At 36.3% G+C, this 15,481-nt stretch overlaps 1 protein-coding gene across 1 annotated transcript; it reads right to left on the bottom strand.

The window, feature by feature from the left end:
- Nucleotides 1–7: 7 nt before the first annotated feature.
- LOC124297020 (DNA replication licensing factor Mcm3) lies at nucleotides 8–5,696 on the bottom strand. Its single transcript, XM_046747586.1, has 12 exons — nucleotides 5,520–5,696; nucleotides 5,321–5,433; nucleotides 3,852–4,060; nucleotides 3,622–3,752; nucleotides 3,246–3,484; nucleotides 2,877–3,119; nucleotides 2,412–2,775; nucleotides 1,904–2,208; nucleotides 1,664–1,814; nucleotides 1,297–1,539; nucleotides 1,021–1,226; nucleotides 8–805 (listed from the first exon to the last, which is right to left on the bottom strand). Exons 1-12 carry the CDS (start codon nucleotides 5,592–5,594, stop codon nucleotides 607–609), a joined length of 2,478 nt encoding a protein of 825 aa, XP_046603542.1. The 5' UTR covers nucleotides 5,595–5,696; the 3' UTR covers nucleotides 8–606.
- Nucleotides 5,697–15,481: the final 9,785 nt, after the last annotated feature.

Raw genomic sequence — 15,481 nt, 5'->3', positions numbered from 1 at the left:
CTGCCAAACAACGTGAAAAGACCTTCCAAAATTACATTTGTAAGCAAATGTCTTCTCTACTATATTCTTTACATACAACAGAACTCATATAAATTCGAACCACTTAAATTCAACATCCCCTACTTTAGAGGGGGAAGTTGCTTCTGCTGATCTTGCCTCTTTTCAATGCAACTACTGTACTGCGCAATACATAGAGCATTCGCAGACAGCGACAGAGTATGTATTAGATGAATATTTTGATGGAGAGGGTAACCCATAAATTCTAATTCTTAAAATTCTCGACCCCGTAGCTTCAATTATATATGAGTTCTACTGTACAGTTATAGATTGACTTATCACAAAATCAAAAATACAAAAACAATTAGGAAAATGGAATAATTAATGTCTCATCTATAAAGCAAATAAATTCATGATGTTTCTATCTTTTTTATTTTAAATCGACATATTAGTTTCGTATAAAAACACTATATCTAATAGATGAAAATTACAAAAATAATTTTATATGACTCATATTAAACCGGGTAAGAAGTTGGATCTATTCAACTGTAGTGAAACGACACAAAAAAAAAAAAAAAACAAATAAAAAAATAGCCATGTAAGATTTACCTAGATCAGAAAAACTATGTTATCTGCCAGCATAATTTGGTTAGCATCTGTCATCTCTGTTACAGCAGCAGTAACTTCCGCCTTTGTGAAGTCTGGGGAATGTTGACTGTTCACGTATTCGTGTACCCTTGACAGAGGAAGTGACTGAGAACGCTCTTCGCGGAACAATCTTTGTAGAGCATTTCGAAAAATTTCCAACCTGTTCCAAAAACGGAAATGAAAAAAATTTCAATTAGATGCATAAGAAATATATGACAAGAAACTATCTTCGAAGAAATTTAAAAAAATCCAAGTAAAAACAATGAATTTCAAAATATTCATCTACATCTATAAAAAATTCATAAGCCGCGAAAGATAATTTATTAGCTTGTCACATTGAGTTTAATCAAATTAAGTTTGTTAATCTTTCGTTACCTATTTTTGTCAATGGTGACGGGACTCGTTTCTTCAACTTGTGCAGATTCAGTTGAAGAAATTGTTGTCACATTTGAACCATTTCGAGGAGCAGATTCAACTCTTACAACTTGTGAACGAGTTGTTCTTTGAATAGCTTCATCAATATGCGTTTCATCTTCACTATCAAATTCATACTCGTCGTAGCCATCCTCTCCAGGTTGTTTCTAAAACGTAATCCAAGTGTTAAAGTACACAATGAAATATGGAGCATTTCAAATTGTTAAAAACGACAACCTTTTCTCTTCTTGAGCGCTTTTTAGTTCTATCCTCTTCGTCTGCACTCTGTGTGCCATTTTCACTTGTATTTCTTCGTCGTTTCTTTTCTTTTTCCAGCACCTTCTTGAAATAGGCGAACTGAACCAGCTCTATTGCCGCATACGCGTCATCCACGGTAACGTCTTTTGAGAGTCTCGCTTTGGCATGTGCCGTTGAAAGACGAATGAGAGTTTCCAAAGCCCGAGCAGTTATGGGTTGTGTCTAAACGTAAGTCTCACAATTATTAAAGAAATTAAGCATTAAATCACCTCATTGATTTCTATAAATCGAGTAGCAAAATTTTTGACTAGATTTCATAATAAAACTATGGCTTTGATAACTTTACCCTTGCCACATCGGACTCAACAGTATCTTCTGATCTTAGACGAGAATACTCATTTGCGATCACTTCGCTCGCTTCTTCCGTAAGATTTGGTTTCATACACTTCGCTATGTGGATGTATTTTCTCATGAATTTAACACTGAGTATTTTATCACTGAAAATAATACATCAAGTTATAGGAAAATGTGATACTCTTTATCCAACTGTGACAAGTTGGATAGTACTGAGTTGGAAAAATTCTACCTTTTTGCACGAGATAATCCATGTAACAGAGGATCGTATTTCTCATATACCAACGTTTCTGTCTCCTCGTCATCTACTGTATCTGGATTCTTTGTACTGAGCAAATCAACATTGCTTCCCATTGGCAAAGCTTCGCCTTCTTTTTCTGTATGATTTCTGTACCGATGCATCCTTACGACATGATCGCTTATCATGTGGTCTTGATCTGAATCAATCAGATCCAACATTACAAATAAAAGATCAAATCGAGAGAGCAGCGAATCTTGTAGCCCAATATTTTCCATCGGTGTTTTATATTGGTCATACTGAAAATTTGTTGCCAGGTTTGTTAGTCAGTGCGACTGTGAGACACACATTTTTTTTAATTCAATTGGAAGAAAATTACATCTTTTGAAGACACTGCTCAGACATTTAGCTCCGGGTTAATTAATGAGTAAGTTTTAACAGTTTATTTAGGACTTAAAATTTTTTGAAATTTTAATTGAAAAGTTCAATAATGCATACTTACTCGACCATATACAGGATTAGCGGCAGCTAATACAGAACAGCGTGCATTTAAACTGGCATGTATGCCAGCTTTGGCTATAGTAACTCTTCCTTGTTCCATGACTTCGTGTATGGCAGTCCTGTCCATATCAGACATTTTATCAAACTCGTCAATGCAAACAACGCCACGATCAGCTAATACCATCGCACCAGCCTCGAGCCTTCTTTCTCCTGTCTCTTGATCAGTTGTAACAGCAGCTGTGAGACCAACTCCTGAAGAGCCCCTACCAGTTGTAGGAACTGCTCGGGGAGCAGTACACAAAACATACCGCAAGAGTTGAGACTTAGCAACAGAGGGATCACCGATAAGCAGAATGTTAATATCTCTGAAAAATGTTAGCCCTTCTTAATTGTGTTTTCCAATATATTACAAAAAAAAAAAATGTTACTTGAAAACTATTTAGATCTCAAAACGTTATGAAATTACCCTCTTAATCTTGTTCCATTGGGTAAAATTTTCTCAACTCCACCAAGTAACAGACATAGAATAGCTTTCTTAATGTATTCGTGTCCATGTATCGATGGAGCTAAAGATTTGCTTAACAGTTCAAAAATGTTATTCACGTGATTTTTCTTGGCCATTTTTTTGCACATTGTAAGATCAGCTCGAGATATTTTGAGATTGGCATCCTTGTTCAACTGAGAAATGTTGTTCGCAATAAGAATAGTCCTGGAAGATTATAACAAACGATAATATACCATTAATTGAGATGATCTCATACTTAAGAGTCAGATATAAAAAAAACTTTCCAGCTGGAATGAAGCAACAAAACACGAATTTGCTACTGTCTCACACCTGAATGTTCCAGATGTAAATCCTCCTTGTTTGCCAGGAAGACATCTGTAGTTTCCAACTACTTGGACCCTGTCTCCAGGCTTGCATAAGTCTACTAAGTCATTATCGCAGATTACATCCACACTGCGAGGCAACTGACCCGCCGGTGCTTTCTCAGGCATTTCCTGGATTGACAAAGTCTGATGATCCTTGTAACTCGATAATCCGTATTCAGTTTCGAGCGCATTGCCATCATCGTCCTAATCAGTCACATTATTATACTTTTTAACACCTCAAATTAATGTATAATCAATAAATTGCTCTAGCAGAGGTCAAGAACCAAGTTCTGTTAAATATTATGAAACCATCAACGATGTATATTTCTGTGTTTCATTACCTGAGTTGGATAAACATTGGCACTTGGGAATGGATCAAAAGAAGTAAGATCTGTGTACTGTCTTTCGGTGGCAACCTTTGTCGCTGGGCAATAATGAACGCTTCTGACAACCTTGGGTCTCACCAAAGAGCCTTCAAATTGTAGATAAAAATAAATTAACAGCACTGTTATTTTCGATCACATTCTATTGATTTTCTTAGGCCACTACATAGGTTTATCCTTCAACTTACATTTCGTAACAATACCCTCAACGCACACTAAATTGCCAAGAAATCTTGATGTCAAAGTTCGAGGAGTCGTATGTTTGGTACCAAAGCTGCCCTCAAACGCAATGAACAAATCTGGATGGTTCTTACAGTATGACGGATCGATTGTTTCAACATACTGCTTCAATGCAGTTTGGAAGGCCAATTGTTCCTCAAAAGAGTTGCTTAGCAAACTAAACACCAACGAATTTATTAGTTAATATGCACATACAGGGAGGTTTTAATTCTGGAAAGAGTATTAAATCCAAAGTCTCACAGATAATTTCAAAATCAACCCAATTCACGAGATATAGATTTTGTGTGTTTCTATCATCTCAGTAGCAGAAAGTTGAACTCATAAGGCATTCAGTAGTATACAATCTACAGTTTCGATATTCTTCTGCAAATGGTCAAGGAGATACAGCTTGGGCAGAGTTAATGACAGTGAACATTGCCATTTTTATGAAATCTGCTATTGAAGTGATTGCTATATCTGAGTATGCATGTGTTTATGAAATTTACATATGTATAATACAGCTCTAATATACATAAATCACTTAATTAGAAGACATTTTGAACTGACTCTTCACATTCCGATTACCAATAATGCCAACATTTAAACATTGAGAAATTCATTTAAAAAATGTGTTATACATGTTCTCAATTATCCAATGTAGTTTACAGTGAAATAATTGTTTTTTGGTGTTTCTACACTCAATTGTGAACAAGAACATACTCAGATATATTTTCATTTGATGCAAAACTAAAGAAATGGCATGGTTTCTATGAAATCGCAATTTTGAATTCATAGAATTCATGCCATTCCTTTATTTCTGCGTCGAATAAAAATGTATTGGAATGTTTTAGTTAAGAATTATGTATAGAATGGGGCTGTTAAGCCCATGTTCACGTTCGAGATACACGAACTTCGATATTTGGAGATGTATACGTCAATGTCAAAATCGACTAGGACACCTTACTAAAGAATAACATGGCCTAAATTTTTTCTGTTTGTGAAGTCAGTGGCAGTTCTGGATATAATTTAATGTATACTGAGATAGAATACACGGTATATTAGAAACTACATAATTGTTATAAAAAAAATTTTACTGCACAATTTGTTAACATCAGTGGCTAACTATCTATTCTCTGAGGGTGGAGGAATTACCACTTCAAGTGGAGTAATCGTATCGAAGTTCAGTGTATAAAATTAAGTGACTGCAGACTGCTCTAGGTAGATAGCCAAAGGGATTGTTTTGAAACTCGTATCAAGGGCAGAGATCCACATGAAATTACGTCAGATTATTAACTATGTTACGACATGCAGTTATTCACATGCCTTTTTTTTTGACATTGCTTTCATGAGATCCGAATAAACTTCAAGATACCACCCATGGCTAGCTGACTTTCGGCGTCGTTGGTAAAAAGACAACAGTCAACTTGGTGAAACTAACCTCGCCGCTCTGCTTGGACGTTTTTTCCTTAAATCGTTGACGTTCACAACGAGTCGGTGTTTTTTCTCATCGATCATTGCTTTAACTAAATCTGTGTATCTCCCCTGATCTTCCTGGAAATATGAAAAAATGTTATCGGGTTATGATTAAGGTTAGGAGTTGCCGGCGTAGGGTGAATTTTCATTTCAGATTTACATACCTGATCATCTAGGAAATCCACATACTCTCGCACGATGTTTTGAATTTTCTGCTCTATCATGGGATCCGCCATCATTCGTGTTATGCGATACTTCCTGATAAATAATACGCGTCAAATCTTTCCGAGAAATATCAAGTATCAAATATATTACAAACGTAAACACTTAACGCGGCGAGGCAAATTGTTCGCGCGGGAATATAGAACCGTAAAACATAGATACTGAAGAAGTGAAACGTGGTGGTGAAATTCGGTCTTTGCAGTATCATGGAGTTCAGCCGCCTAACTTTTTTAATCTTTCTCATTTTTTTTTCTTACTTGTTTAGCACAAAAATTATTGGTGGGTAGAGTAAATTAGAGTCACAGACATATAAGAATAGACCACAAGAGTCAGGTGCGAGTGTGTAAGCAGCTGCGATAGTTGCGTATAGATTATAAAATAAAATAATCCGTGATCCGGAAAATCGGACGCCAAAACAAACTCTAAAGTAGCCAAGCCCCTGGCATGCAGTAATTTTGAAGGTCTTCGAAATGTCGCCGGCTGCTAGTGTAGCTGGTTGTCTGTGACAACCTTAGAGCATAAAATTTCTAAACTCTAAACGATAATGGTAAATGAAAGACATCAATACGATTTTCATTAAATGCCGGCATTTAATTAGATGATTAGGTTTTTAATTAAATGCCCGATTTTATTAGATGCCTACGACATATATACTTCGGTCAACGAGGACGTAAAGTACATATTCTCAGTCAACGGTAAAATTTCTTTTATTGATTTACATTTTTGTTTTACAACAGATTATACAATGTTTTGATGCCTGTCCTTTGGACTTGACTCAAAGTTTTCAATACATGGATCGAGGATTGCCGAGAAATATTGTTCATTATTTGTGTGGAAGTGTATAATAACAATTTTGGGAAAAAATATTTTACAAACAACGGCGTAAGCGTCCCGTGAACGGATTTCAATCGGTTCTCTAAAGACAGAAGATGATAATTCTCCCGCTCTCTCTGTCGCTCTACCCATGGAGAGGGGGCCACGAGAGGAGAGAAGGGAGAAAAACAGCCTGGCAGGCGCGTACAGCTACCCCCACTCCATGGAAAGAGAGACAAGGAGAGCGGGAGAATTATTATCTTCCGTCCTTCAGAAAACTGATTTGATTCTCTTCTGAGCGCCGTGCGGAATCAGTCGTTTATGGGCAGCTGGAGCGGAACCGCGTGTATTCAGAGCAGTTCAATATTCAGACCGCGTTGTTATAGTTGTGAACGTTGAAGGTGAAATACGTGTCCCGAGTTTTCTTTGTTTTGTGTAATTTCGGATTTCAATGATGTCTATTTTTGTCCCTGTGCGTCGAGTGTCAATTTTATTACTTTTTTGGCTGATTTTCGACAAATGCGTAGTTGCATTGTTAGCAAGTTTATTCAGTCGGTTCAGACAGCTACAGCACAAAAAGTGAGTGTAGAATCGAGTGTCATTGCGGAGTGGATGTTTGGATTATAAGAGATTAGTGAAGTTCTGAATTATGTAAAAAGTGCGTCGCTTCACCAATTCACCTAAGATGCTACAAGAACTACTACATGTAAAAGTGTGGAGCAGCCCAGAGTCGAGGTAAGAATACTTATTTTAATTATTGCTTGATAATTCAAGGTGGTAAAGTTAAAGGCGAACTTTTGTTCTTGCATAACATGCAATGCATAAATATAAAACTAGACAACGGTAATAATTCAATTAAAAATCGCAAATCCAATCTGCCAAATTAATTCAAATCTTTTGTTTTGTTTTTCACAGATTTAAGCAGAGACTTCCGAGTAACTTTTCCATTTCTCGGCAACGTTGGTGAGTTTGCATGTGTTAGGTTGTGGGTATTTCCCTGGTATTCCTTTGTCACGTGGCGTGGCGGTAACAATTGTTACACAAATCTTCGATTTCTTAGCTGCATGGATAGGCTCATCCACGATCACAACGTGCTTGACTTTCGATCGAAGAATTTTTTTTCGCTTTCTAATTTACCGTAGCTTACTTGAAGTTAGAAATTTTGCACGTTGCTAAGCGTGGAATGAGCATCGCGACAGGTAACCATCGCTTACTCGGCATTCGCGAGATAGAATTGTGTTTTATAAATGATGTAATAATCTGCGTTTGAATTTACCGATGATGTTGTTTAAGTGATGGGTTCACCTGAGGTTTGAACGTATTCAATTATTCACATTATTGTTAAATCGATAAAATTCCAAAGTTTGGCATAACGTAACGTAATCAAATTGCATCTTATATTATCTATCATTTTGAGTCATTTGACAGCCAACAAGTATTGATTAACTGCAGGCTTAGCTCGCTTTGAAAAATGCTAATTAGCATACAGGATGTTTTTAATCAATTTTACAAAAGGTTAATGTACCGATAGTCTGTCAACATTTACTAAAATAATACATACGTTATCAGGGTTGGCCAGATACAACCGCGATACTGTGTTCTGAGTAGGCAGACTACGATACAAAAACATTTTGCTCCCAACAGGTAACCAACGAAAATGTAAGTCAGTGACCACGGCGCAAATGATGAAGAATGATGTGTGTTGGAAAAAATGGAGAATCGTTTAGATCGAATATAGGTAACCGGGTAGGTAGGTGGACGTTTTGGGATCCGTCGCGGGGTTTATGCATGTGTGTGTGAGCCTCTCATTTCCGATGGGTGGTTCCGTTGGGAAACAGGCGAGGTTAGGAAGGTCGCGATATGCCGTGATGTTACTAACTTTTTTAATCCACAGCGTCAAACGATCACAGAAATTTATTACCCAAACGATTCCGTATTCAAGCCTCTCGACCATTTGTAAGCATTTGAGTATCAAAGAGATTGAATTTCCCGTTTCTTGTCACTCTGCAACCATTTTTCAATCGTTATTCAATTTAATTATTCAGTCATTAGCGATCATTATTCCATTGAATTGATCTCTGTGATCGTCTGAATGGGCAAAACGCATCTCTGGACCATCTATCGCGTTCCGTGGTACGCTAGATGGGGAGAGATGCTGAGCTCGAAGACTTCGCGTCGAAGAGGACCGCCGACCGTCACGCCACACAATAATGCATGCTCTCCAACCTCCCTCCTCATTTCAATTCGATTTGCAATCTGAGAAGAACAATCCGCATAGCAATGTATCTAATTCAGAAAGATGCAGATGTGGATTGGGTTTCTACAGAATTTTTGGGACAAGTCCCAGATAATACAAATTTTTTTGACAGTTTAATCTGTCGCGCCTTTTTGCGCGTAGAGTAATCACGAGAATTGGACGCAGCCTTTTGCGCGTGAATTAATAACCGGAATCGGACATGTTTTTTTACGAATCGAATTTTTAAACAGTACATAACAAATCCCAGAAAATATAAATATTTTGACAGTTTAATCTGTCGCGCCTTATTGCGCATAGATTAATCACAAGAATTGGACGCAGCCTTTTGCGCGTACATTAATAACGGGAATCGGGCACGTTTTTTTACGTATCGATTTTGCAAACGGTACATAAAATAGTTACGCACTCTCGATGTGCTGATTTTTCAGCTCTTCGGTCAATTTTCTGACGAATAATAAAGTTTTCAAGTTCCACGGCGCCTTTTGCGCGTGGACTTGATACCCTTTAGTTATGAGTGAAAGCGCGTCATTTGATAGTCTGCGCTCCACGCGCAGGTACAAAAATCTCGGTAGTGTACAGTGATAATGGAGAATCTTGGCGTAAGTATTTATAAAATATATCTGAAACGTACAGAAACACTCGTATAACTGATCGTATTATTTTTTGTTTCAAGGCCACAGAAACAGTTTCTTAACAAACGCACTGAGAACTATAGAATGTTCGGTTGCAAAAGATATTCACTTTTAACTGAAATCAGAAAGAGATGTCGATTCAAAAAATTTAGAAGTTTTCTACTCATAAATACAATTAATAATCGAAGCAACGAATATTAAAGTGAATATCATGTTGGACTAGACCCAAGTTTTTTGTCAGTTTATGGACTTGTGTGATTGTGCTAACCATACCTTCGTCTATTTCAGGTAATAAAACTTTTGCTTGTTTCGGCTAGTCAATCGTTTGTCCGATCCAGCTAATGGAACCTTTATCTGTTTCAGCTAATAAAACCTTTGTGTGTTTCAGCTAATCAAATATTCTGTCTCTTTCAGCTAATCAAAACTTTTGTCTGTTTCAGCTAATCAAACTTTCTGTCTCTTTCAGCTAATCAAATCTTTTATCTAGTTCAGCTAATCAAACTTTTTGTCCGTTTCAGTTATTCAAACCTTTTGTCTGTTTCAGCTAATCAAACTCTGTCCATTTCAGCTAATCAAACCTTTTATCTATTTCAGCCAATCAAATCTTTTGACCGTTTCAGCTATTCAAATCTTCTGTCTGTTTCAACTAATTAATTTGTCTGGTTGCTTGTTAATTATATTTTTTACTCATCTAGGCTAAGTATATTTTTGTCTGCATCGACATATGTCACTAATTATATTTTCATATGTTCCAGGTAACTGAATTTTATTGACTATACTGCAAAATTAACGTTTTATTTTTTAAGCTCCGGTCGGGTTTAGGTCTGGTTCATGGTCAGTCATATTGTTTTTACCGATACATAGACTTAGCGATGTAATTCAGAATCATCATGATCACAAAGTGTGGTAAAATTTATTCAGGTGTATTTTTTTTTTTAATGGTTTTACAGTCTTTTATAGCGATCGTTTTAGTGGCAGGTTTTTTTTTCCCAAATTGCTCATAGGTCATGTTCGGCTTGTATTTCACTGTAAAATTATACGGCTCTGGTATTTTGGTGATCGGGCTCATTCTACTCCGATTTGTTTCCATTTTTTCAAAGCTTTCTGCATCATCGTTCGATAGGTAAATGCCACCATCTTACAGTGACTCGTGTTTTCGATCTTGGTTTAGTTGTTGTTGTTTTACGTATTCACCAGGTTCTCCATTTTAGTGATTATCTCATACCTTATAAGAAAACAGACCGTACGCGAACATCCAAGGTCAATCGCCGTTCGCATATAAGATAAAAACAATCACCCTTCATCCATAATTAAAACAACCATTTTTCATCCATAATTAAAACAGTCATCTTTCATCGATAATTAATAAATAGTCAGCGGGTTATATGAACTGAAAAATTTAGAACAAACTGCGAATATACGTGAGTATAAATTAATTGGGAAAACAATTTATCGTAATTAACATGTGAAAAAAGTCATTTGCAATTTTTCGAAGAACGTAAGATCGATCTTGCTACCATTCTCCGTGGAGTAGGCCTACTGGGGATACCACGTAAAAAAAAAAACGCGCCGGGTGCTCTACAGCTTGCGGTGGTGTGGAAACGAACATGAGTGAACTTATTTTCACTGGTCAAATACTAATGTATTGTAGCTTTTCAAATAAAAATTTTATTTTTGCATTAATTTAACTTATTGTCAATAAAACTTATACTTCGATAATGTGTAACGCATGTGGAATCGTAATACCTTAGGATTTTTCCAGTTTAGTCAAAGTGAATTCAACGTAAATACATTTTTTTTCTGACAAATTTCACATTTTAATTAAAGTCATAAGGTGCACATAACTTTGGCAATTAAGAGTTTGGAAATTCCAACATCTTTCAGTTGACACAGTAAAATCGTTGAATTGAAAAATTCGCAAGTTTTACTCGTTACTCGTTGAACAACTCGACTTTCCGGAGAAATTAGTTTAATTTCAATTTCCTATCCGGCACAGCATTCCCAGTATTTCTTTCTTGAATTTTTTGTATCACAAGAATTCGTAAATTGATTTTAGACTTAATTAAAAATTACAAAAGAAATGTTTTGTCACATTATACATACATGTAAATTTATTACTTTCGACAGGAAGGAAGTGATTCATCAAGAACACAAATCATGAATCAATTGGAATAAAAAATATAACTATTTGAGTGGGAAAAATTTTCAACGGGTGATTATTGAATTATTGTTACTTACTTAAATAAGTAAGATAATACATAATGCACATATGCTACAAACATTTTTCTTATTCGCCGCAGATACTTGCCGAGGAAGCTGTGAAGGCCAGACTTCCAGAGGATACATTCGTAAAACATGAAAAACATAATGCATCGATAACTAAAAGCTTTACGTATAAGTTGGCTGCCTTGCCACCAATCACAAAGATCAGTACATGCATTGTTGGCTTGTAATCTTTGCAGGAAGTATATTTCTCCAAAATGGTCAATCAATCCACCACCGGAACCCGATGCCGTTCCAACAACTCATCAACGAAGCATATTTCTTGGATGATTACTAAGCAGGTACATGAATTTCTAACAAGTTCCTTGTAATTTTAACATATATAATGTAACTCCTTAACGTTTTACCAATGTCTTCGCTTCACTTTGTGAAATTCTTCTTTTACCCAAGTCCGCAAAATTTGTAAATTCTGTTTGCGAAAATCTATTGAAATACTTCGATAGATCAGAATTTTGTCTCAGAAAAGACCAATGGATTGTTCGAAGCCAAACACTCTTGAAGCTTCCGAAAGGGCTTACAACCTTTCATCTGTATTTTTTTGACAGAGATATCGTAGATAATTGATGAGAATTTGATTATAAAAAATTTGGAAAATCCATCTTCAGGTGATATCAGTCGTTAATTTCTAATATCCTATACATACTATTATTACACAACTGTATCCTGCGAGTAATATTATTATTAGGGGTTACCGGAAAAGTGCTGAAATTCAGGATAAAATAGTACCGACTTTGTCGGGAATACATATTGTCAAACTCGAAATTCCTATCAATCAACACGGTCACAGCCATAAATGTATAATAAAGTGGACAGATATGAGTAATTATAATCTGGACCACTTGATAATAAATTTCTGACCAATCTTGTGTTTGGGGGTCAGCGGACCCAGCAATCTAACCAGATAATATGAGCAGAATTTGAAAAAAGAAACTTGATCATCTTTAATTTTTTTTTAATCAATTTTGTGATAATGATTTCCTGAGGTTCATCGGGGTTTATTAGAGTTTATTAGATCATCCTTTGATCAACTTCTTCGATTATATCTCCCATCCTTTGCATCAAGAAACGGTTTCTAACTCTGTTAACGGTAAACCAGGTGCATCTTTATTGTGCATCTATTTAGATAACATTATTTTTATCGATCCGATGGAGTTGGATTGACATTACTGAATATGGCCCAAATGAATTTGCGTAGTAAAAAAGTATACGCCGCCCGTACGGGATTATATGAAAATTTCAGTCTGCTCACGTTCGTCATTCCATAGACGTGATAATATTCGACTCTGCATTATCTGGGCACACGCGGTGAGCGATGGTAACATCAGTTCTTGTCTTTACTTACCGACCGATCGCCGGATTGAGTTGCGCGTCCTAGGTAGGCCGCAGAGGGCGCTGATTGACAATATATCTCGTTCATTTTCGATCACGAAAAACTGAAAAAGTCCCATAAGGTTATCAGTTTTATACATCTTCAGTCAGCGACCAAAGTACATTTGTACGAACGTAAACACTGTATCATTTTATACATAGTTAATCGCGGCCGGCGACATTATGTGACCATATTTTCGTAGTAGAAGTCTCTGAAAGTAGCCAATTAGACGCAAAGTAGCTAAATCTGGCAACACTGTGCAATAAATGAAACTAGAGCCGTGCGCAGCGCTACCGGCACTTCGGACTTGCGTGCACGAGTTTGTCCCATTTTTGCCATTCGATACGGAGTAGACATCAAGTACTTTTACACTGGAATATAACTGTTGCATCCGATGTAAACACGCTATTTACACGCAGTTTTTAAATCCGGTATTACTTCGTCAGCATAGTAAAACCGTAATAACAGCGCCGTGTAAACGTACTGATAGCAAGGACATACGAATCACGGTCTAACCAAATCATCTTTTAACACTATTGTAAAACACAATTTTTACTTTTTTAACAAGCGATATTGTTTCTGTTACTTAACATCTCCTTCCGAATTCCTTCCTGTTTCAAAGCTGCATTTTCAGGTGTCGCAAACAGCTGGATGCAGGAGGATGATTGGTCAATGATTCGGGTTTTTTTTCAGCATTTCGCTGTGCTTAAAAATTGCTGTTTCAAATAGAAATGAATCTTTCTACAGCAGTTGGTTTTGCTGCGGTACGAAAAGGCAAGAAGTTTGCCTCTTTTTACACAATATACTATTTCATGATACATTCATCAGAGATAAGTGTTTCGCGTGGATAGCGTATTGCAGAAATAAAAATCAGACGGCAACATGCGAACTCGGATATTGAGATTAATTGAGATTGACAGTTACCAGATAACAAAATACCTTCGAAAACAAAATTCATTCTCGCACTGCAAGAAACTTATTGTACTTGACCGTTTCACCGGGTTACGTAATTCAGGCTTTCCATATGTTACCTTACTTTTTTTTGTAAGCTTATTTGTCGTCCAATCAGTTTAATTCAAGGTGCTTTGAATATTACTACACATATATATGCCCACAATTTCTTATTCAGAAACATAACGCTGTATTGGTACGCATCTTAGTCATGAGGATCGAAAGATATTTTGATTATGAAACTTGAGTGAAATCAGAATGCAGGCAATAGCATTGGTTATCCAACTCTTAAATCGTTGATCCTGTACAATCACACAAACGCAACATTCCCGCCAAATGACACACGGAATAAAACGGGAATCTCAGAATATGAAGTTATCTGCATGCGTTGATTCAAAAGTGTTATTCCAGCATGATGCGGTCAAAACTTAAACCTGGTTCGGACGCAATGAGGGCAAATAAACCGAACGAGGATGAAAAAAAATGAACTGTCCATTTCGTTTGAAAATCACGATAGCCGACACGCAAGAAAAAATATTTTGCAGGTTGTGTTGTTATTCATGCGTGTTACGCGTTATATAATTTGCAAAAATTGAAACTTATCAGACGAATTTTACGTCATTATATACCTATATGTAACTAACAATAAGTATTCGTTGTTTTCATGCTTCCAAAAAAGTTTCACGTTGTAGCTACCTACATGGCTGCTCAACAATCGGAAAAGAATAGAAACGGAACGATTAGCAGAATTATGAATCCCATTTCTTTGAGTTTCCGAATTAAGCATGAGTTATTCCAATGAAACACTGTTCGTTTCAATCTGTTTATTCGTTTCTATTCGATTTTATCTGTTCTTTCCTATTCCGTCATATTCGCGACAATGCCACCTCTAATAGCTTGTTCGTTTCAATTATTTATTCAGAATAAGGGATGGCAATTATCAATCCGATTCAATTCTATCCATCCGAGTTAATTCTTTTCAAAGAATACGAAACATTCGTTTGGATAAAGAAATCGGAATAGATCGTATTGAAATTCTCAATCCGTTACTATTTTTTTCCGATTGTTGGGTGTATAGGTACTTCGGTTTATCAATTTATGAAAGTTACTGGTTTTGAATGAATCTCAAATTGAAAAATCCATCATCGCAAATAATAGTTCTCTTCATAGTTCCTTCCAACAACAGCATCATCTTTTTTTGAAAGACAAATGCGGCGATCGGTAATTGAATGCTAGAGTATCGATGGTTGGGGTATACATATAATAGGTCGCCTTTTTTTACTTTAGGATTCTCCAGAGCTGAATATTCATAATGTATTCACAATACGTGATTTAACAATGAATATATTTTCAGATGCGGTAGCGCGAATACTGTGACGTGACTGCTCTTCATTATTCTAATAACGAAGCAAGATCACGACATACATTCAGACAATTTCTAGTATTACTTTATAAACCTGACCTGGCGTACAATGTGTTAGGAATATTTTAGGATAGCTCCATTTCAAATTTCTGAATATGAAAAGAATTCTGTAGATTCACGCTTTTGTCTTATCTGAACATAGAAGGAATATGTTGAAATCTTTCAGCTATAACTGG

Source organism: Neodiprion virginianus, chromosome 2, assembly GCF_021901495.1.
Source record: "Neodiprion virginianus isolate iyNeoVirg1 chromosome 2, iyNeoVirg1.1, whole genome shotgun sequence".
Lineage (NCBI taxonomy): Eukaryota > Metazoa > Arthropoda > Insecta > Hymenoptera > Diprionidae > Neodiprion > Neodiprion virginianus.
This window is presented reverse-complemented; position numbering and strand designations above follow the sequence as displayed.

Coding starts and splice junctions, on each gene's coding strand:
- LOC124297020 (XM_046747586.1), bottom strand. CDS start 5,594: ATGATGGCGGATCCCATGATAGAGCAGAAAATTCAAAACATCGTGCGA. Junction 3,485..3,621: donor CCAATGTTTATCCAACTCAG/GTAATGAAACAC, acceptor GTGACTGATTAG/GACGATGATGGCAATGCGCT. Junction 1,815..1,903: donor GGATTATCTCGTGCAAAAAG/GTAGAATTTTTC, acceptor TATTATTTTCAG/TGATAAAATACTCAGTGTTA.